The sequence below is a fragment of the Geospiza fortis genome, unplaced genomic scaffold (genome assembly GCF_000277835.1).
Source record: "Geospiza fortis unplaced genomic scaffold, GeoFor_1.0 scaffold201, whole genome shotgun sequence".
NCBI classification, from domain to species: Eukaryota; Metazoa; Chordata; class Aves; order Passeriformes; family Thraupidae; genus Geospiza; species Geospiza fortis.
This window is the reverse complement of record NW_005054440.1, coordinates 523,798-547,047: the sequence shown is the minus strand read 5'-3', so window position 1 is coordinate 547,047 and position 23,250 is coordinate 523,798. Positions and strand designations below refer to the sequence as shown.

General features: G+C 37.9%; 1 protein-coding gene across 1 annotated transcript in view; it reads right to left on the bottom strand.

Annotated features, from left to right (window-relative positions):
- The window catches only part of ARSB (arylsulfatase B), a 63,840-nt gene extending 42,757 nt beyond the window's left edge, over positions 1-21,083 (bottom strand). Inside the window, exons 1-3 of the mRNA XM_031062182.1 lie at positions 20,896-21,083; positions 18,463-18,653; positions 17,711-17,918 (exon numbers count right to left, since the gene is read on the bottom strand). Of these exons, the coding sequence (XP_030918042.1) occupies positions 17,711-17,918; positions 18,463-18,653; positions 20,896-20,971 (475 nt within the window). The 5' untranslated portion in view covers positions 20,972-21,083. The remainder of the gene's footprint in view (positions 1-17,710; positions 17,919-18,462; positions 18,654-20,895) is intronic.
- Positions 21,084-23,250: the final 2,167 nt, after the last annotated feature.

Genomic DNA, 23,250 nt, shown 5'->3' with positions numbered 1-23,250 from the left:
AGATTCATCCAGGACTGTATTTGGGGCTGTTATTAAGCAGTTTTTACTCAGGCACTTCTCTTCATTGTGCATTTTCTTAGTTTAAATAATAAAGAGCTACCCATAAGTCCCCTTACAAGGGAAAAAAAAATCACTCTTGCTGACTACTTGAGTCAGACAGTAGGAATACTTCACAAACATACTCATCATTTACATAAACTGTCTTTAACTTCAACTTATTTTGCACCTTCCATTCTGCTGAGATGACATAAGTATGTTTAACTGTGTGATACATATTATACAACCTTGATTACACTATCAGAACTTGATTTTAAGTATATGTCCTAATGATCTTCATTCTCAAGGTAAATTTAAACACAGTTTTCGGCATTTGTAGGACAAGGAGTAATACGGAAAATCTTTATGACAATAATTTTAGAAAATACAAAAGTAATTATTTAATTCCTACCAGAACAATAACAATCTTAAGGAAAAAAATTATTTTCCAGCCAACAATCCAATATGGTAAGTATTTCCAAACTGTTTTTCTCTGTATACCTCAGTGCACAACAAATTCTGCATAAATAAATTTTAGCAGTAAGTTAGAGAAGACCAAAAATGCTTGATATTACACAGACACACACAAAATTAAACATGTTAAATGTTTTATGTTACTGAGGTTAGCAAATGTAAATACTTCTTGGATACTTATATTCATTTTTTTAAATAGCTATCCAAAATTTTAATACATCTGTATGTATATAACTCCTACACCCACTAAGCAAGAAATAACCAATCAACATTTAGGATTTAACTGATCAGGAATCAGTCAAAAAAGGAAAAAAAAATTAAAGGTGAGAGAAATCAGGTGCAATGAAGCGCTGTGTGCCAAGAAAATCTCTGACTGTGAAAATACTTTACTATCCTATTCAGAACACAGCCCAAATATATAATTTGAAAGAATAAATCTGCAAGGGCAAAGAAAGAAAAATCTTTAAATATCTAGAATTACATAAATACAATTAGGTATTGTGAATCAATTCAGTATTTTTTTGTCCTGTACTCATGATACCTTTAATCAACAATTAGAGTCTTTAAAGATCTAGTATAACATTTCTGGTTCCTGGCTACCAACACCCAGGCCTCCTTTTTCCTGAAAATAATTACAAAACACTTGCCAAATAATCCTTATGTACGTATCTACAGTACTTCTCAAATCCAATATTGGTATGCCCCAGCTTTTTTTTCTGTTTTCCACCTGTACTTTAGCTTCTAGTCTTTTTTTGAATTGATTAATTTCTCTAAAGCTGCAATAGAAAACTCCCATGCTCTTTGATTTCTCCTCAAGGGCCCCCGCAGTAAGCTGATCTAGCACACATCTGTCTGATATGCAAACTGTGCCAAGCTCTGTTTGAAAGTCCTGTCTAAAGCCACACAATATTTTTGAAGTGAGTACAGACCAGAAGAAAAAAAACAACTTCAATTTATTTTATAATGCAGGGTACTTCAATATGTTATCAAATTCAAGTATCTTCAAAATTAGGAGAAAAAAACCTTTTAAGCTTCTGCTACTCCTGAAACTAAAGGCTGCTACCATCCTAAAGCCATCAACTGTATGTAACCTAACATGAAATATGTGCATAAAAAGTTTGAAGGTGAAAAGTGGTCAATAATTACTCCCGTTCCAGTTTCTTGCTTCTGATTAATATATTAATGGTTTTGTGAAGATAAGAAGGAAACTAAGGTAGTTTCTCTTTGCTAAATGGAACAGAATCTCTCCTATATGCTCCCTCATTGCATTTAAAAAAAATAAGTGTTGTAACTCAGAAGGATGTTCAGCTTCCAAGTGCATCCCCCAACCCTCCCTACCAAACAGAAGAGACATGTCCATATGGTAAACAGACAGTAATAAGAGGAGGACAGGATAAGGCTGACATATGACCAAAAGTATGCTGGGAAGCACTGAATTTTACACATTAAATTTTCTAAGGGCGGAGAATGTCCAACAGCTGGCAGCACCTAGGTGTTTTTATTCAGTAAAAGCATTCAGAAGTATTTTCTGCATACATTTGGGTTTCTTCCTCTACTTCTGGAAGCAGCATGACTCTCTTAGAACAAGTCTAGTGCTATTATCAAAATAATATTATGGATCTAATTAGAAGTCATATTTATAGCAGCTTTTGGAAGAAAAAAAGCAGGAAGTAGGGATGCTTTTACTGTGCTTACAGATACTCTTTATAAGCAGCAACCAGCCAAAACCACACCTTCAGAGGTATGGAAAGATCTGACCTCAGACCTGCTACATTTGTACTTTAGGCTGCAAGTTGTAAGGTAAGAAAAGAAGATGCTATCCCAACTGTGAAGACAGGAGCTGATGGAAAACTAGTTTCATATTTATTGCTGATCAGAGCCATATACAAGAAAAGAGATCACTGACTTTACATGAAGCAGAGGATGTGAGGTGCACATGGCCCACAAGGAGACTGATAACCTTAGGGGAGCATTATTTCACTTTTCTCGAGTGTCATTTGAGGGAGAGAGAAGAAATTACTACTTTGACCATACAAGCTTTTTGTTTTCTTTTAAAAAGAAAAAAGAAAAACAAAAAAGAAAAACAACCCAAAAACCCACTTCCAGGGATAGGAAGCTGCCAAAACGTAGAATTAAAATGCAAACAGCAGAGACTTAATCTAATATACAGGCATTAAAGCCCCAGGGTTCTTCCCAGAACCCTTATTTTCCATCCTAATATCCTGTACCCCCTTTTTCTTGGAGCTTATTTGAGAGGAAGCTGCTCTGATTGCTTTCTGTCACTCCTCTGGCACACAATAAACAGAGCAATCTGGAGTTAATTTAAGCTGTTTAGCACATCAGGATACAGCTGGGAAAGGTTTTGAGAGAAAGACTGGGGAGAAAAAACAGGGCTGCACACAGTCCAGCCCAGCCTGTACATACACAGGAAGGTGGTGCAGATGGGCACCTTCCAACACCATCACCTGCAGACAGGAAAACTGCCCCATGAAGAAACCCTCCAATCAGCCCAGGAACCGCAGAAACCTTGGTGCAAGGAATTTAGAAATCCATTTCTAAAAGCAGGTGTGGCAGGGCCACTCCTTCATATAAGGAGTATTACAGCTGATCCTTGGCCATCCAGTAGTAACCCAATCCCTCCTCTGTGTCTACCACTTTAATATTTCACCCTCTATAAGCTAGATGTCTCTTTTTCTTCTTAAGTTTAGACACACGCATTGGTTTTACACTGTGCAAAGGATGACTTGATTCCGGCCATTGGACAGATTTACATCTGTTTTTTACATCACTTTTGTTTGAGTTCTTAATCTCTCGGGGCCCTAGCTATACCCAGAATATATTGACTGAGTTCATTACCAGAAAGAAACACATACCTGCTGGCAAAATAATATAAAAATGAAACAAAAGTCTTTAGTTATTACTTACCACAGGGGACATTTTTAAAAAGTGCAGCAGGCAACTTAGGAAGAAGTATGCGTCCATATACTAATTCTCACACCGAGCACATAAACCACAAAAACTGAAACTCTTTACTCCAAAGAGTGAAGAAAATAACATTCTTTATAACACTAGTCTTACAGAGGGGATGAGAAAGGCTAATCGTTTTGTGATAAGTTGTAACTGTTTTGCTTGCTGTAGGCTGCGGCATTCTCTGAGAGATTTTGATCATGAAAAGAAATAGGTAATTTTATTGAACAATGTGGAAATGCAACCATTTCCTCATCTCGTATAGGCACGTCCAGCATTGTCTAAGGCTGTCCCAACAGCCACCTCAGCTTTTGTTAAATGCAACCAAGTTTGCAGGGGAGGAAAGGGGTTATTTTATAAGTTAATATGGTGATAGAGAAACATAAGTAATGGAGAGTAATGGAAGTTTACATAAATAATATCTGTTCCCTCTAATGACCGAGGCAGGGTTTTTAACCAGTTTCCATATATCTGTTCTTCAGCAATGGATTATGTTTTCCAGGCAGGGAAATGGCAAGCAAGCTATTTGCTGAATGAGTGATTCAGAATACGTTTTGCTTGTTATTCCTTTCTTTAACAACTTTGCTTGGTTACAAGTAACAATGGCTGAATAAGATACTGCTGAATCTAAAAAAAGGATGTTAAGCTGGACAAAACTGAGCCTATGTTCTCCAAAAACCAGAAAAAAAAGGCATTTATAGTTGTGCCTTATACTCTCCTCTCTTTCATTCTGTCACATCAATGCTACATTCAAGTGAGTGACAAGAAGGAACACTTAAATTCAAAATTTTTAACTTATTAATGATTATTTTATTCAAACTTTGTTCATTTTTCCCCAGCTACATGCCAAAACATGCCCTCTTTAATTACTCCCATGTTTGAATCTCTGCAATCTGCCTGCACCATGCTAGTTCAGTAAGGTCACCAGCAATTTCCTCTTGGCAAGATCCAACCTTTCTCCAATATCATCATCCTTGAACTTTCTGCCACTTTAGATCGTATTTCCTGAATTCTGAAGTTGTGAAATCTCTCCTCTTGGCAACATCTAGCTGTACAGACCACATTCAGTCCTCAAATATACACTATAACTCTCAGGCATTTTTAAGGGGAGTTGTTCATATGCATAACAGAAACTACTGTGGACTTCAACAGAATAGTCAAATTGCATATTTTGCTCTTTGTGGGCATTATAGCTTTAAAGGTTTTGTGCCTAATGATCATTCCCCAGAAACATTTACCCTGGAAACTCTATCCTTTACAGGGTATTTTTTTTCTATTTCCATTCCCAAAAGTGGGAAAGAAGCAGAAAAATCCAAAATGCACTAACAGATTCCTCTGCTCAAAGACAGTATTTCATTATACAAAGAGCTTTAGGCCTGGATGGTCAAATGATTCACAGTACACCCATACTTCAGAAATAAGCAAATCCTATCATTTTCAGAAGACATCTTGCCTTCTTTTCTCTGCAAATTTATTAATGTAGTGATATTAAAGCTATAAAGAACATGTGCTTTGTGATTCAACCTATGCTTGCCAAATTGATTTCTCCACTATTGCTTGACATCCCTGATGCCACCAGCAGTCAGAATTTATAATCTCATTTATATCACTGATCAAACCACCCACATGATCCTTCCTCAGCCTGCTTAGTCCAACCTGCATTAAGAAGTATTAAGTCTTAGGGTAGGTCACTGCAAATGAGGGGTGGCAAGAGGTGATGATCTCAAGTGGTGAGCTCCCCTAATCTCCACATTTACAGCTGCAGTCTTAGCTTCCTTGAAAAGGACTTCTGCCCTCATGAGTAACCACTACCTGACTCATATATTACTGAGTCTAGAAGTCATATATTCCCCCTACTCCCACTTTAGCAAGAGAGTTTTACTAAATCCTACTTCAGATTTCTCTCGAGATTACAGAATACGTGACCCATTAAATTAGGTAAGGTCTTCAGGTCCATGTTTTCCCAAAGCCTGTCTCCTCATTTGCCTTAGGCTGCAGGAAGGCTCTGACTGAACTAATTTAAAGAAAAGAGGTAATTAAAACCTCTCAGATCACACAAAGGGTAAACAATCTCTAAAAAAGGCTGATATGATTGTAAGTATGCTTACTCTTCACACAGTTATGTCAAAATTATCTAGATTAATACATTGAAACCACTGTAGCTATTTAAAATTCAAGCTACCCAAGGTCACTTAGAGATAATCACAGGAAGCCACATGCAGGCCCTGAGCAGCTGAGAGACTTCAGGGGCAACTGCCTGTGAAAGGAGGCACCTGTGGGCAGAAAAAGCCCCTAACCTCAACCTTAGCCCCATACATCAGCATCACTGTCTACACTATCTGCCACCTGAGGCACGCACTTTTCCTTTTAATTTTTTGGGGGTTGTTTTGCTTTGTTTTGTTTTCTGTTGTTGTTGGGTTTTTGTTTGTTTGTTGTTGTTGTTGGGATTTTTTGTCCTTGTATTCTTTCTGGTACCTTTGACTTTCTAATGAACTGTAACAGATGGTCAGCAATAGTTTCTCTCTCCTAGTCAATATAAAATTTAACTATTAAATTTTTTTAAACAAAGGCTTTGCTTTTTCAATCCTGTGAAATCACTGGAACACACCTTGATGGCAGCAGCATGTGTGATACATTCAAGAAGGCAGATATCAATTAATATTCTCTGCAGTCAGAACTGCAATTAGGTACAACATTACAGAGAAAAGTAATGGAATGCACCTTTTGTTTTTTAACCCCCATGAGTAACAGAAGAATAGTGTTGAAAAAATTTGGACTTAACCAAGAAAAGATGCAGAGGATGTCTTTCTTTATATCCACTTGTTACAAATGCTTATTTGATTGTAAAATGTGTTACAACACTTCCATGCAAATAGAAAGTAGACTTAAAGCAGACTTAGAGATACAACTACTAAAACTCTCAATAGGTCCTGTATACCAGATGTCAGCATATGCTATCTCATTGTTAATTTGATAAAGTATACTCTTCCAAGTCATCAGAAGCAGTACAATGCTTCAATACATCCAGTCCTCTGCAGTGATCACTAGCTATCTTTTGCATAGCCTAAACATGGAGATCATCTACAATACAAGAAGTCAGTAATGAAAAACCTGCACTACACTTGCTGCATTATTTGGTTTTATGTTTTGTAGGTTCAAGCCATTTACTCTAAAATACAAGTGAAATTACCACTGCAGACTTCTGATTCTTCCCAACCAGTTCAAGCTGCTCTGGAATCTTAATGCAGAATTCAGGGTCAGCTCACTTCAATGTACACAAAGCTCTGGCTGTATTTTAACTTGAGAAAACACAATTGGAGGTCAAATGTAAGAGCAAGCACAGGCAGCATTCCACACGGCAGCAGCGCTCAAAGTGCAGATAAAAGAGGGGGTGTTTCTTCCTGCTTAAAGAGAAATGTAAAGATACATGCTGTATTGTAAGAGACAGATACTCTAGTCATAGAAGGCATGTCTAGAAACAGAGATTTCAAAAGGGCATAAAGAGGTTTAAAGAAAGCAGAGGAATGATTAAGACCAAACTGTAAGGAACTGAATAAAACAAAGAAGGAAACTTCCAAAAGGGGAGGAAATCAGCTTATTAGTTTCAGTGTTAGGATGAAGAGAGGAAAAAACCTACAGTGAACACTGCAGTAAGAGCTCTCCAAGCCATTTTCACATCAGATATTTACATAATCTGATACACTTACCTGTGCCAAATCTTAGCATCCACTGCCTAATAACTAACATGCTCATGGATTTCAGTATTTCTTCTGGTATTTCTGACTCAACAATCTGTAAAACGTATGGCTTCCTTTGCATTCAGCACATGTATATTCTGACCATCTAAATGAATTCTGCTGGTTTTACTCTCCCATAAATTAAGGCAAAGAGTGAAAATCTTACTCTTTTAAAGGACACTAAATTAATATTGCCCACCAATATTGATCCATTATATTCTATGTATAAGAATAACATGAAATAATGGTAAGTTAAAGAAAGAACAGTTGCGCAGAGCTTTTATTTGGAAGTTCTTACATTCTTCTGTAGAGTTTAGCCTAGCAGCATACTTTAGTTCTGGAATATTCATAAATATACGAAACAGATGTACTAACCAACCCATAGTTTATATGGACACATATGAAAAAAAAGAAAAAGCAGGGAAGGAAAACAGATCCAAAACATCTCAGCAGGGATTCAAATAACCTTTTTCAGATACTACTCATTTGACTAAGGCCGTCTTACGACACCTGCAATTTCTTCCAAATTCTTAACCCAGACCATTGCATTCTTCTTTCCCAAGTGAATCAATGATTGATTTTCCTTGTGTTTCTATAGGGCTGTCACTGATTGAGAAAGTAAGTCCCTAGGAGAAGCAATATTTCTAAATAAATACTAAAGCTTTGTGTCAGATGGTTCTGGGTTGTTTCAGAGAGTATTTATCAGTTACAAAGAAAACCTAAAAATTTATGTATATAAAAAATCAAACTTTGCTTTAGTACTATTAAAAAATTGAAAAAATACTGAAATAAAAAATTGTAAAAAACCAAGAAATTACATCTTGATAATTTTGAATGGCCTTCTATAATATAATGTATTGGTAGAGTTCTCAGTCCTAAGAGATATGAGCCACGTAAAGAGTGAAGACAGGATCCTGAATTTTAGGGAAGCAAACTTCCAGCTCTTCAAGAAGCTAGTCAATAGGACCCCCTCCCTGAGAAAATGCCCTTGTGGACAAGGGAGCAGAACAGAGCTGACAGATCTTTAAGGACATAGAGGGCAAAAGCTCCTGAACCCCAGGCATAAGAAATCAGGAGAAGAATGCAATGGCAGAGTCAATCTACAGGTAAAACTAAGGGGCAAGAAGAAAATGCACAGGTAGTGCATTTCACAATGTGGAAGTCCAAACAGGTATTCTGGGAAGAGTATAGGGATGTAGTCCAAGGCATGTATCAAGGTATGGCTGGAGGTGAGCATCCCTTGGTGAGGGACACAAAAAGTAACAAGGGCTTTACAGCCAGGATAGAAAGTTTAGGGGAATGGAGTTCTCCCACAATGGAGGTGACTGACCAACTGGTAAGAAATAATGAGGAAAAGGCTGAGGTATTCAACAACTTTTTGCCTGTCTTCTTCTTCTGACAGTCTCTTTTCTCTCCATGATATTTAAAAAGTCATGGCAGTCAGGGCAAGTCCCAGGTGACTGGAAAAGTGAAACATGGTACCCATCTTTAAGAAGAGTACAAGGGATGATCATGGGAACTACTGACCTGTCAGCCTCACCTCTGTGCCCGGAAGGATGATGGAACAGATCCTGCTGGACTCTGTGCTAAGGCACATGGAGGACACGCCTCCATGGGACAGCCCACATGGCTGCAGGAAGGGCAAGTCCCATCTGATCAGCCCAATGACCTTCTAAAACAAAGTGACTGCATGTAGACAAGGGAAAGGTTACAGATGTTCTCTATCTGGACTTCTGTAAAGCCTTTGACACAGTCCCTCAAATCATCCTTCTCTCCAGACTGGAGGGATGGATTTGATGGGTGGGCCGCTCACAGCACAATGAATTCACTGCATGGTCACATTCAGAGAACCAGTCAATCCCTCAATGTCTGGACGTAGATCAGTGACCAGTGGTGTCCCTCAGGGTCTGTATGGAGACCAGCTCTGACTAATATCTTCACCAATGACACAGTGAGACCAAGTGCACCCTTGGCAAATTTGCAGACAACACTCAGCTGATATGCCTGAGGGACAGGATCTCATCCAGAAGGACCTGAACAAGCTCTGGGAGACAGCCCACAGGAATCTCACAAGGTTCAACGAGACCAAGTGCAAGGTGCTGCACCTGGGTCAGAGCAGCCCTGGTACCAGCACAGGCTGGGGATGAACAGATCCCAGCAGCCCTGCCCAGAAGGGCTTGGGGTGCTGGTGGCTGAGAGGCTGCACATGAGCCAGCCATGGGCACTCCCAGCCCAGAGAGCCACACATGTCCTGGGCTGCATCCAGAGCAGCAATTATTTCCTACATTTTATGTATCTCATGCTCCCTTGAAAGGCTGGGGCTTTAGGAGCAATCCTGTTCTTAATCAGAACCACATGGAGGTCAGTGTGATGGCCCATCCAACTGAAACAGAACTGGAAAGTATATTAAAATTTAACTAAGAAATTATTTCATATGTAACCTACAGAGTTTAAAAAGCCATTTTAATGTTAGAGTCTTGTTATTGTTGAAAACGGAGCATATCAATTAAATGATTCACACTACCTTCAATATTTCTACAAATCAGATTTCTGAAGTTTGCAACTAAAAAGAAACAAAAGGTGTAACATGCAAACAACCTCAGACAAGTGAAAAAAATAGAAAGACAAAACCCCTATTTCTATACCTTTCCTCCTGTTGCCTATTTCTTATGGGGAGACTACAGAAGAGCCAAACCCACATAGTTTCATTTACATTAAGTGTTGACATCTCTATTCCATAATGTAAATCTGGACTTTGTATGATTTTGTTTTAAACACTATTGAAATTAGAGGCACTAATAGGTCACATTAGTAAAGAGCAAAGAATGGCAACCACAAGCAAGAGCGATTCAACAATTTAAACCCTCACAGGTATTTAGCAGACATGACACCACTGCATATCATTTAATGTGTATTATGTTATTTAAAAATGAAGTAATGTATAAAAGCAGGAGACAAGCCTACTTAGTATTTAATAGGTAATGCTTAATAGTAGTACACAATTAACAGGTAATGCTTAATAGGCATATACAATTTTGAATGAAAACCACAATCAGCTGCCAGTACCAACAAAACAAGCAGGCAGCTAGTGCTTGGTTTACTTGGGCTTTTTTTAGCTTTTTGTGTGAATTTTGCGTATGTGAAAGGGAATTACATAGCACTTACTAGTGCCAGACACAATATGAGCAAACATTAGACAGAGCATCAATGTACAGCTCTGTATATGCATCTCACTTTTGACCTCCAACATTCTTGCTGAAAGTCTAGGTCACAGAACAGGACTTCAGAGCCCTATGTCTGAGTGATTTAAGCTCATGGTTCTGAGTTAAACAGACAGCCCTGTCAATAATACTGGTAAAGGATCACATTTGGGGAAAATTTCTCCCCTCTGATCTTCACAGCATAAATAATGCTTACTCTGTTCCAAGTGCAGAACTCCCACTGAGGTTTCATATTAAAAAAAAAGAGTACAGAATACACAACAGAGATCTACACTGTGGACAGGAGACTTGCAGCACGAATTGGAGAATAACTTTGCCCTTAATTTGAACTCATGTTCTTCCCTTGTTCCCCACATTGCATTTGAAAGATTCATGTGTAGCTGTGTTTTCCAGTCATGCTGCAAATATGAATGAAGAACAATTGCACTCCCTCTGATGACTCATATGAAACACGCATTTCCAACAAAATGAACCAAAATCATTTTGTAAGACCAGATGATGAAGAAACATCAGTTGTGTACTTCACTGTGCTGTTGTTTACTCACAGTGGGAAGAATAACGTTGAACATTCAATTTTCAATGGCAGAAATGCCACTTTTTCTTCAGAGCGCTGACACATTATTGTATTTTCAGTGCTTGATACAGATTTATTTGTGTATGTGTGATGGAAGCACTACTGAAAGCTGTTCAATAAGAGGGACAATAAAAAACTACACCTTCTAATATAAAATTCTGTTAATGTAATTCTTATTGTACTTTAAATACAACCATAGGGGTTTTATTTTCCATCAAGGGAATATAATACCTTTCCTGCATCAGAGCACCATTTACTGAACAACTTAACTGAGCATTTACAGAGTAACTTTTATCGAGCTGTGCTCGTGTAAATCAACCTCTATAGGTTTTTGCAACTCACCAAAACTGCCTCCTTATTGTCCTGACTTTTCCAAACTGAGGGGAAAAAATTGATCTCATGGGAAAAGAAATTGATGTACACAAGCTTCCACTACTTACAGATTTAGCCCTACAAAAGGACAATCTTTTCCATCCCATAGAATTTTTTTTTTTTTTTTTGCTTCGTAGTACAGTTTTCATGATAGCAGCAATCCTAGCACAGTCAGCTTCAGTCAAGTGCTTTCATTGTGAGCAGTCTCAGTAACTAAACAGGTCTCAGTAGCTACAGACCCTGCTGTGTCAAGGTCTACACCAGCATGCACCATTACTAGACATGACAGAAACACAGAAGGAAATTTTAACCCAAAACCAACAGGAATAACCTGACAAACTGCTCATACGTCTGCAGTGAGCAAGTCAGACAAGACACTGTCAGGAAAACTGTGGATTTGTCCCACTGACAGGAGAAGTGACCATTTTTTGGGTGTAGAAAATTCTGACAAAAAGACTAAAGACTTCGCAAACACTATTATGGAGAACAAAACTAGCATCGTTTAGTTTAATAGTAATCATTTAAGGCAACCCTTTGGGAGCTGTGGGAAATTATTAAACATTATTGTTAATACACCATATGAGCTGTTTTCAGCATTCATCTCATTCTGAGGAAATTACTAGCATAGCTATTAACATGCTTAAGTCAAAGCTTTATGCAAAACTGGCCTGTTTGCAAAATTCTGGGCAAAATTCACTTCCAAGTTTCATTTACAAAAGAACTTCACTTCAAGCACTAGCATCTGCTAAAAACAGAAAGAAAAATTCAAGACTCAACTTATGATGGATTTTTTAACCATGAAGACAAAAAAGAAGCTAATATCTCTGATATGAGGCTCCTCTTTGTTCAGGAACTTGGCTTTGGAGTGTTAGGTTTTGCACGGAAAAATCTGGGAGGGTAGGGAGGGATTAATACTAGATGGACCGGAAGATAAACAAACATTTCCTACAAAACATTCTGGGTGTTCATAGGATTTTAAAAGGGGAGGGGAGGAGGGAGTCAATATATTGTCTATCAACATCTTTCAGTATTGATTTTAAATCCATTCCCACCATAATATTTCCACATTTGATAACATATTGTCAAAAATATAGTCTCATTATTATTATCTTCATCATATGACAGAGAATGTGTTTTTTAATTTCTAAATTATCACTCATACTTTAAAATGGAAAAAGCCTGAAAACAAAAATAGAAGCCAACACTAGAGTACAAAACATCAATCACGTGCACCTTTCACTGACACTGACATGTAACAATTCTAACTGATGCAAATACAGGAAACTGGCAGAATCTTTTCCTGTATAAAAATAAGACTAAATAAACAAGAAACAAAACAAACAAACAAAAAAGGAAATAGATTAACTCAAATAACTAGTGTGATTGAAGGTGCTTGCAGGTAAGGCACCTGTGCTTTTTTCCACTAAGGAAGCAGCAGATGCTTAGGCAATAAATGCCTAGGCATATTCCTCACTGAAAACACACCATACCTCTCAGATACCTCTGAAAGAACAATTAAAACAAATCTTCAGGTCTGCAATGAAAAAACCTGTGAGCACAACCTTCAAATTAGTACCTCAGACATCACAGACACAGAGTAACTGCTCTAGTCAGTTGACTTGGCCAATCTGTAATTAGAAGGCTCTCTGAAGCCCCTCATAAGCAAAAGTGAAGGAGCAGGAGTTCATTTTTGAACAGAGATATCAAGAAGATAAAAAAAGTCCCTTAAGGAATAAGTGAAAGTCAGATTCATGTCTTAAAGAAGGCATTGGAAAAAGAAAATCCCTGTATTTCATTAGCCAAAAGCCACAATATGTGGGCTGGAATGAAAGGGGGAAAAAAAAAGAAAGGAAAAAAAAAGGGTAATATGAAATTTTGTGGGGAAAAAAACCCTAGGGTTATGATAGAGACTGTATAAACACCAGTAAGTATGTCCAAAAGAATCGGTGCTCTTATTAATCATAATTCTACAATGATAAAAAGACCATCTTTTGGAGTGAAAACAGTCATCACTGTCACATGCCCCATTATGGAAAGGATTTATGTGGTTTCCTCTTAGTAATGTAAACCAAGGCTTGAAAGGCTCCACGTGTTTTGCTTTTCAAAGCCCTCTTATGGCAACTACCGGGCATTACAGTGCTAATCCACATTCAAAAACGGCAAGAAATACTGCAAGGAAGGAATGTTTCAGCATAACAAAGAGCTGAAAGTTTAATAAAGCAAAGGATAGTAGCTTTAATACAGAACTGAAATTATGGGTCATATTCCTTTGCTTTAATGTTGGCATGTTCACACCAAAATTTCTTGTAATACCTTGCAAAAACCATAATGAATTGTATTCACAGCAAATCCCTACTTCTTACCTCAAATCACAGTTCTGTATTTGATGCAAAATTTGGACTCAAAGCCCATGTTAATAGTTCTGAGCCGAATTTGTACCATTTTAATGCTTTTTATGACCTTTATTTTAAATGGAGGCTCTCTTCAGGGACATTGGTAGTTACAGTCTCCTGTGATTGCTAAAAGGAAAAATACACCCATCTCATTCTCTTTGATTTCAAGTGAACAAAAGGCCATGTGTACCCAACCCTGCTACATTCATTTTTCATCTATTTTGTTTAAACAAGTAATTATTTTATTTTCATAAATGATCTCGTTAGCACAGAGTTACTTGTATCTGCAGTGTAAAAAATGCTCCTTAAAAGCAAATTCTACTTCATATCAAACCAGTCAAGACTTTTCAAGCTACTACTTGATCCACAAATATACCACCACATGCCATTGAACCTGCTCAACTTTTTCTTATTTACTTGTAGAAATAGCTTGTCTTTCTGTTAAAAAAGACACTTCAAAAAGCAGGTTGATTTACAGGACATACTGATGGAGTCAGACTCTGCTAATGACTAAACATAATGAAGCTACATTTTTATCCTGGTATCTTCATCAGGCCACTTTAAAGAGGAACTAAAGTTCTTCTACACAGTTCACAAGACTCTTTCAAAATGTGCAGTATTTCCTTTTGTCAACTGGCATGTTTTCAGGGCAATTCCTCTTGAGCCATAACAAATAGGAAGAAACATAAAAGAGTATAATAATGAAAAAAAAACCTACCACAAGATCAAATATTACACCATATTTTATGGGGTTTTTTTAAAATATGTACCCAGTAAAAAGAAATCTACAGTTTGAGGTCAACACCACACAGAGAAGTAGTCAGAAGACTATGTTTGTTGCAATGCTACTTGCTATAATACAAAATACAAAATGACCACCTGTAAATTATTCTTTGACTTTTAAAGCATGGAGAGATACAAACATGGAAGTGTGAATTTTGTTCGCAACTAAAAAGGAAATACTAATGAATCTGGTAAAATGTACCATAAAAGTAGGGCCTTCTTTTTCCTCTAGAGACTTTCAACAACACCTTTATCAAACCACACAGCTAGCAAAATAGAGTGCTTTTCTCTTAGAATGGTCTGGGTTTGAAAGGACCTTTAAAAGTCATGTAGCCAAACCGCCCTACAATGAGCAGACTTCTTCGACTAGATCAGCTTATTTAGTGCCCCATCCAACCTGACCTTGAATGTTTCCAGGGATGGGACATCCACAACCTCTCTACGCAACCTGCTGCAGTGTTTCACCAACCTCATTATGAAAAATGTCTTCCTTATATCTAGTCAGAATCTGTTCTACTTCAGTTTAAAACCATCACCCTTTGTCCTATCACAACAGATCTTCTTAAAAACTCTGTCCTCAAATTTTTTATAAGTCTACTTTAAGTACTTAAAGCCTGCAGTAAGGTGTCTTCAGAGCCTTCTCTTCTCCTGGAGAACCCCAACTCTCTGTCTTAATAGCGAAGGTGTTCCAGCTCTCTGATAATTTCTGTGGCCTCCTCTGGACTCCCTCCAGCAGGTCCCTGTCCTTCCTGTGCTGGGAGCCCAGAGCTGATGCAGCACTGCAGGTGGGGTCTCAGCAGAGCAGAGCAGAGGGGCAGAATCCCCTCCCTGGCCCTGCTGCCCACACTGCTCTGGATGCAGCCCAGGACACGTGTGGCTCTCTGGGCTGGGAGTGCCCATGGCTGGCTCATGTGCAGCCTCTCAGCCACCAGCACCCCAAATTCCTCTGACCAAGTATGATGATTCTGTGTCTTTAACACTGCTCATTAAACTTATGGATAAACTTTGTCATTTCCTAGATCCTCCCTTGCAGTCTTCATTGAATTCCTTAAATTGATTCTTAATCCCACAAAATGGGAAGAACTTTCTTGGAGAGAGTTCTTGATCATAAAGAAAAGTGTGTGTCCCCCGCTATGTCCCACTAAGCTAAAAAAGGTCTCTCAATGCCCGAACAGCACTTGGGGCAGGAAGAGGCACTTCTCCAAGCAGACATGTCCTCAAGACCTGAAGGTACATCATACTATAATCATAGGCTCATATTATAGCTACCAGTGCACAGCAGGACTCCCATTCCAAAGGACCTGGAAGCTGTGCAGGGAGATCTGACACAGTACAGCTCTCTGCAAGAGATGCTCAGCTGCAGACCCTTGCATGTTTCTTTTCAACCATATTCTAATGTCTGCTCTGAAACACACCACCTGCAAAAGCACTAAACAAAATATAGACAAATGAAATAATTTGACAAGATTTTTCCTTTTTCTGGTCTTTTAAAAATGTTTTATGGTTATAACACTTGGTTTTTGAAACTGGGTCCTTATTGTGTGCAATGTTTTATGACTGTAAAGAATAACTGCCTGAAGTAAAGAGAGAACACTGAAAAGACCCAAATCACTGGCCTCTGTCCTGCCTGATTTAAGTCCAATTTCCATGCATTTTGACCATATAAAATTTAACTCCTGGAAGTTTAAACTGTCAATTAACTCAAAATAAGTCCCATTAGATAGGGTAGGCACTTGATTCTCCTGATTGTTTGACTCTTGCTGAAATATACCTGCAACTGATTGCAAAATAATCCCTGTTAAAAAACAGGGTACACTGTCACAATTCAGAAAAATAAATGCTTCATAAATGAAAATACCAAATTTGTCTTTTTAATTCACTCATACCTTGTAATTCTAGCTCAGATGTATTTAGTTTTATTCCACAATGTACTGAATAAACATTGCTGAAATAACTCTTCCAAGTCCCAGCCTCAGCAAAGACTGGATTTTTTCCATATGGAATAAATACTGGTATAGTTTTCCATATGTCTTTGCTCACTTTCAGTTCTAAATATAAAAACATCGCAAACATTAATGGGCATAGATGAGTTATCAAATCCTGCTAGAGCAAAACCTGGACACAAATATAACATCATGAGGCAAACAGGTTTGGACTCAAAATTAAACTCCAAGACCTTGAGTTCTATACAAAGCAGCTTCTAAACTCAAAACACGTAAGTGCATTTTCATCAAACTTTGGTTGTTTTTTTTTTGTTGTTGTTGTTGTTGTTTTGCTTGTCTGTTCATTTCAGTTGTTTTTGTTGTATTTGAAGTGTTCACAGAAAATTAATTTGCCATTTTGACAGCCCTAATATGTAAAGTGTGGACAAAAGAACAACTGTATGCATTGAAAGGCTACTTCCCATTTCCAACCAAACAAGAGTAAATATGTTCCTGACACCCAGCCAAGCAGCTGTATTCCAAAAAAGTTCTGTTTCATTCTTAATTTGGAAACAAAGGAGACTGCTTTGCAATTATTTACATTACTCTAATAATCTAGAAACCGTGCCTGTACACACAAAAACTTAGATTGCAATTTGACTGACTAGACTGCCCATCATATTTTCAGCTGTTTTATTAACAGACCTTTGTTTCATGGGACTAAGATGCCAGTGAAATACTTCCAAAATGACAAAAACTACACGTCGCGTTAAAGTGAGGGGAAAAATCAGTTTTGGCTTCAAACTGTTTGTTGTCTGGCTGTTTGTACTTCATGAAACACGTGGCATTTCACAGACAGGACAGACTACTTCAGAAGAAATAAATTTGTAGACAGCTCTCAGTAAGGATTTAATTCTGATAGATCCTCAGTAACTGCAGTGTCAAGTAGAATGCTTCTAACTCCACTGCACTCCTCAGATTTTATAAAGGTATTTTTACACCACCAGGAGCAACCCCCATGTGCATAGACACTACTTCAGAGTTGTTCTTGTCAAGCTTGAGAAAGCCCTAAGTGAAGGGAGAGAAATCGCTGTTTCACATAAACTCCTGCTCAACTTTCATCACTCTGATGTCATTAGAAGATAGCCAGAGGAAAGACAGAGGGGCCAGAACTCTCTGTAATCAGCTTGTTAGCAAAGTTATTACTGAAAGAATACTTGAAGGAACTTACCAGTAGAGAAAACAAAAACTGTGTTGTCCCAAAGACCGTATGTTTTCAGAGCATCAGTAAGATTTCCTACTGCTTCATCCATAAGAGTCACCATTCCTGCATAATGGCGCCTCTTCACATCTTTTATGGAAGAATATGGTTTCAAGTATTCTTCAGGGACCTCGAGAGGTTCATGCACAGACTGAAAGGCGAGATAGAGAAAGAGGGGCTGGGGTGGAAGGGATAGAATGGAAATTAGTTGAATGTAAAGTACTAAGTGCACAAGTTACTGCAGCAAAAGCAGACCTCTTTTATCAACAGTGCAGGTAGTGCCTTTTGATTTCTTCTACAACTTCTACATCTTCCATTCCCTGCACATAAACTAAGAAAGAAACTTTGAAAAATTACTTTTGGAAAGCTGTGGAAAAACATCAGGTCTATCTTTTCTTCATAACATAATTGTTAACAATTTCTTTCTATTAAACTTACCACCTTAAGCTGCCCTTCCCTGTTTAGAAGCGCAAACTATTTGCTCAACCATTTCTAAAAATGTATTAATTGTATTAAAATAGAAGAAATGGAGAAGGGTAGCAGGCCAGGACCATGCAGACAAAGCCGATTTTGGTAGCAGGTGAGTTTTACCACTGCTGCTTCTCACATTTAACTCTATGCACCTATTGAATAACCCAGAACTGCAGCTCAAACACAGCTCTCTCCATTAATATTTCATCAATGTTTTTAGAAACATTCTTTAATGCTGAAGTTATCTGTACCTTCGCAGTTTTGTGACTGGCTATAAGATCTATAGCTCTTTCTGTGAATAAATTTGTGGAGTACACATTTTTAAATCCAGTTGCAACTTCTTCTCCATCTCGAAAGTCCAGAGCACAGCGCGTCACATTCTTTGCTTTGATGAGGACACAGTGGTCATGAGTATAATAATCCTCACTGCCCAGGAGGTAGCCTACAACAGGAAAAGATGTCAAATGAGCAGACCAACATTGGGTCACATAAACACATACATCAGGAGGAGAAAAGAAGTCAAACACAAATGTCAAAACATCAGTGGTTTTGAGCTAAAACACTAATTCAACCCTGGACCACCTACTGTGAGACCCCTGACATGTCCAAGTAGCTCCACATTTAATACCTCATAGGCTTTTCATTGCTAACACCAGCATTAATTTCAAAAGAAATCAAACATTTTGAAAGCAGTTCAATGACCTCTTATTTGTACTTGGATGTCCATAAGCACTGAACTAATGCACTGAGCCAAGGCACTGATCTAGCCGTGAACTAGTCTGATTCTTGGTGGTATGATTTCTGTGTTTGTATTTTGATATAAGGCTTCCACCTCTATTGGAAAGTTTGGAATTTTTAAATCCATTTATTCAAAAACACCCAAGAATGAATCATCTGTGTCTGTTGTAATGCAATTTCTGATCCACTGCTGACACCAGCTGGTCAAGACAAGACACTATTATTTAGAGATATCCAAAACAAATTAAGTAAAAATCCTGCATGTACGGATTTGCTCCTACCTAGGGCTAGCCTGTCAGGCATGGAGCACCCCTGTGTTTTAGCAGGCACAAATAAAACTTTTCAAAATCACTTGAATCTCAAAAATTACATTTGAAATTAGATTTTAGATTTCTCCCCCAATATCGTGAAAAAATGGATGAGTCTGAAAAAAATACAGTCCTATGTTCTGGAAAAAAAAGAACTTGGGACAAAAATCCCAGACAGAAGAAATTTACTTGAACTTCTTTTTTCAGCAGCTGCAGCTAGTAATTTCTGCAAAAACAAATGTACAGAAAAAATAAAGTTATCTTAAATAAAATATAAACGTCTATGATATTTTTAGGAGAATAAAACAGTTCGTTTTTCAAAAGGTGAAGTGAATTTATAGGCAGATTGCTTACACCAATGTACTCAGAGGCACATGCTGCATTTTTTCCATTTTGAATGCCCACTGGGTGAGACTGGATCAAGTGTGCCACAGAATCAATCATCCCTAATCATAATGGATGCCTACTGGAATCACATGAACATTGCAGGATATTAAACCACTACATCCTCGGAAAAATAATGTCAGATTGGGCACCCAAAAACCATACCCAGAGTCAGCCTGTCCTCAGGCTCCTGCATTAAAAGCCTGCTCAGTCCCAGGATGAGATTTCACAAGGAACATCAGCCTATCTACAGCCATGCCACCAAGAAGATCCCAAGCTCCTGAGAAGGGATCAGAGAAAGCACAAATGCTTAAGCAATGAGAGCCATTATACTCCAATCCACAAATATTAGCTTAATTCAGTTGTGAAACCATGGCCCTAAGCTCCCTGAAGAGTGAAAAGAAGTAAGGGGACAGTTTTTCCCACCTCATGTTTGGATGAACATAATTTATTAAAGGCACACACATAGCACTGTCACACTCTTCATTTAAGTTGCAGGTTAGACAAGAGCAACACAGGCTTCTGCATAGAAATTCACTATTTTGAAATTCATCACTCAAGGAAAGTGTCTCAAAAACAACCAAGTGGAGATGGACCTCTTTGAGCTCAGTGGTGTGCAGAATGAGATGCAGAATGAGACATCAGACAGCCCAAGTCATATACCATCTGTGACACTTGTGCAAAACTAATAAATGTGGAATTGATACTGGGACAGGAGCCCAAACCACACTTGGAACAGTAAACAATGCATAACTATAAGTTGCTTTGCGAGTAATGCACTCAGACAATCTACTGTTTAGTCTGAGAGCTTCACTTCCTAACTTATGAGTTTTTGGATACTACTTTATAGAGGGCTTTCACACCATCTCACCACTAGCTCTGGAAAACCAAAGCTACACAAACTGGCTGTAAGCCTCCCTTCCCTATTCCCCTGTGCTGCTGTAGGTAGGAGACAGAGAATTCAAAGTAAAAAGTTAACTCTGGGAAGGAGGGAGGAGTGAGGGAAAATGGAAAGAGAGAAACACTTTACTTGGAGACACACAGTAATGCTGATACTTTCTTCAGTAAGTTGTAAAGCTTGAGCACACATTTAAGGCATTATCATTTTTTAAGCAGCGGTACTTTGGAAATATGCATACCTAGATATGGCTTTACTTATAAATCAGCAGTAAATCTGCTGCTGTTACAAGAATGGGGCAGTTTCTCATCCTTTTCAACACTGAATTTATTGCCCATACTAAATCAAACCATTACCAAAGTAAGTGTCAAATCCTCTGCGGGTCGGAAGGCATTCTTTTCTGTACATCCCCAAATGCCACTTCCCCACCATGTGAGTAACATATCCCGCATCTTGAAGCAGCTCTGGGAGGAGTTTCTCATCCAGTGGCAGACAGCTGGGCTGGCATGGCCAAATTATCTGATGTTGTAAACCTGTGTGGATCTAGCAGAGAAAAGAAGTGTGAGAGATCCCTTACAATGCAGCTCACGGGTTAATTTATACGCAGGGCAAAAAAGAAGCACAGCTGCATTAGAGATTAAGATTATTTTTAGGAGCTCTTCATTTTACCAATGTAGCACTGAAGATGATGAGGAAGCTGCAGGTGGAGGGCAGGGGTTGCATGGAGGAAAACAAGAAAATAGCACTGCAAGAGTTAATATCTTCCCAGGCATAAATCAAGCACTTTAATCAGCAATTAAAAAAACTACAAAATAAACAAACACACACAAGCCTTTTATGCTTTTAGCTAGAAATCTAACAGGTAAGAATTATCATTATGGTCGGTTCGAAGGCTAGGGACTTCTCAAGATGGAGTGAGAGATTTTAAATAGGATTGAAACGGGCAAAAATGCACATGGTGGGTGAATCTGTCAAGCTTTTGCCTGTATCAGAGAACAGTCACTGGAGGAAAGGTCAATAAAAGAAAACTATTTTTCTATTACTCTTCTAAATGGCCATTATATATACATACTTATATATTTATTTGCATGCCTTAAATGAGTACAAGCACTATAGAAAGCATTTGGATTTGGGGAAAGCTTCACACTGACTATATCTGATATTCAATAGTTCTACTAAAGTTTCCAGTCTTACTAAGGGATGAATTTTGTATTTGTTTACAAAACCACCACTGATAACAATACTTTGAGTAGTATATCACACTTGATATAAGGAACCTCCTCAGTTACTGATACCATAAACTGACTTTTGTCAACTCTGTCTTCTCCACAATCAAAAAGGCGCTTCCCTAAACCCAGACCTGCAAACATACATATAAAAGTACCTATATCTTGTTTATATATTAAACATTTATAGCAATCTACGTGCTAGAATCTATGTGTGTGTCAAAGCACAAAGTCTCCAAGATACCCTGGAGCAGATAACACCAAATTTTATGACTTCACTAAGCAAACCAGTGTAGCAAGCTGCACGACTAACATTCAAACCATTGCTTTGAAATTTGGCAACTCTCTGAATTGACTTCTAAAACAAGTAAGCTGTGAACTTAGGCAAGTGGGTAAGGCCCTTTTCTAAAGGGCCTACTACTTCCTCATTTTCTTTGAACAAGGAGATTCCAAAAATTAAATTATAGTATAGATTCTCTATTATGCATAAAAACATTTAAAATATTTTAAAATGCTTTATTGCAGAAAGCATTAATATACTGAATGCACAAACTAGCAAAGCATTGTAATTTCTTGAAACATATCTGGAAAATGAGAAAAAGGAGAAGGAGGCAATAATAATAACAAAATATCTATTGCTATCTTAGACAAATACCATTGCTTTTCTTTCAGACGGATTGCAAGGTGACTACCAAAATTTCATCTCCAGATTTAGGTTACTTCCTCAAGCTTCTAAGCAACTGCTAATCATATTCAAGGGTAAAACAATTTTTACAAAGATCCCACATATTTGCTGCATAATAACTGCTGCATGGAATGCCTCCTCTATTAAAAAAAAAGAAAAGAAAATTAATTTTCTAATATTATTTTACTCAATTGCAACACGGTCAACATGAAGACTATTAAATTATCAAGCCAGATGTATGGGATGAACTTAAATCCAGACTGAACTATAGGCATTTTCAAAGTCCACTTTGAAGATGTGATGCAGCAGTGGTCACTTTCTTAGAAAGCACATTCGGATTATGAACTGTATTTTAAAAATATTCACTACAAAAAAATATTTTAGGTTATTTAACAGAACAACTGCAAGAGTTGGTAAAAATAATGTAAATTGCTTTTTCCTATTTATCATTATCCATTCTTTGACTTTTCAAGAAAGAGTGTCAACTAGAACAACATTCCTGCAAGAAGAGACAGTGTCCACTAATACAGGATGACATTTATTTTCTTTCACTCAGAGCAGTTTATTTGGCAATCACTATGGTTAACATGGATGTGCAGGACTTCTTAAGACAGAGGGGAAGTTCCTGAAACACACTTAACCCTTTGAGAGTTTCCTCCTTCTGTCTATGCTGTGTGTCCTTACTTTCTTTCCCACCCCCCACTCCCCAGGTTTTTGCCAGAACTGCAAAAAGGACGGGAAAGGACAGAATGATACCAGTATTATAAAGCCCAAATCTTACACCTGTACAACTCGGGGGG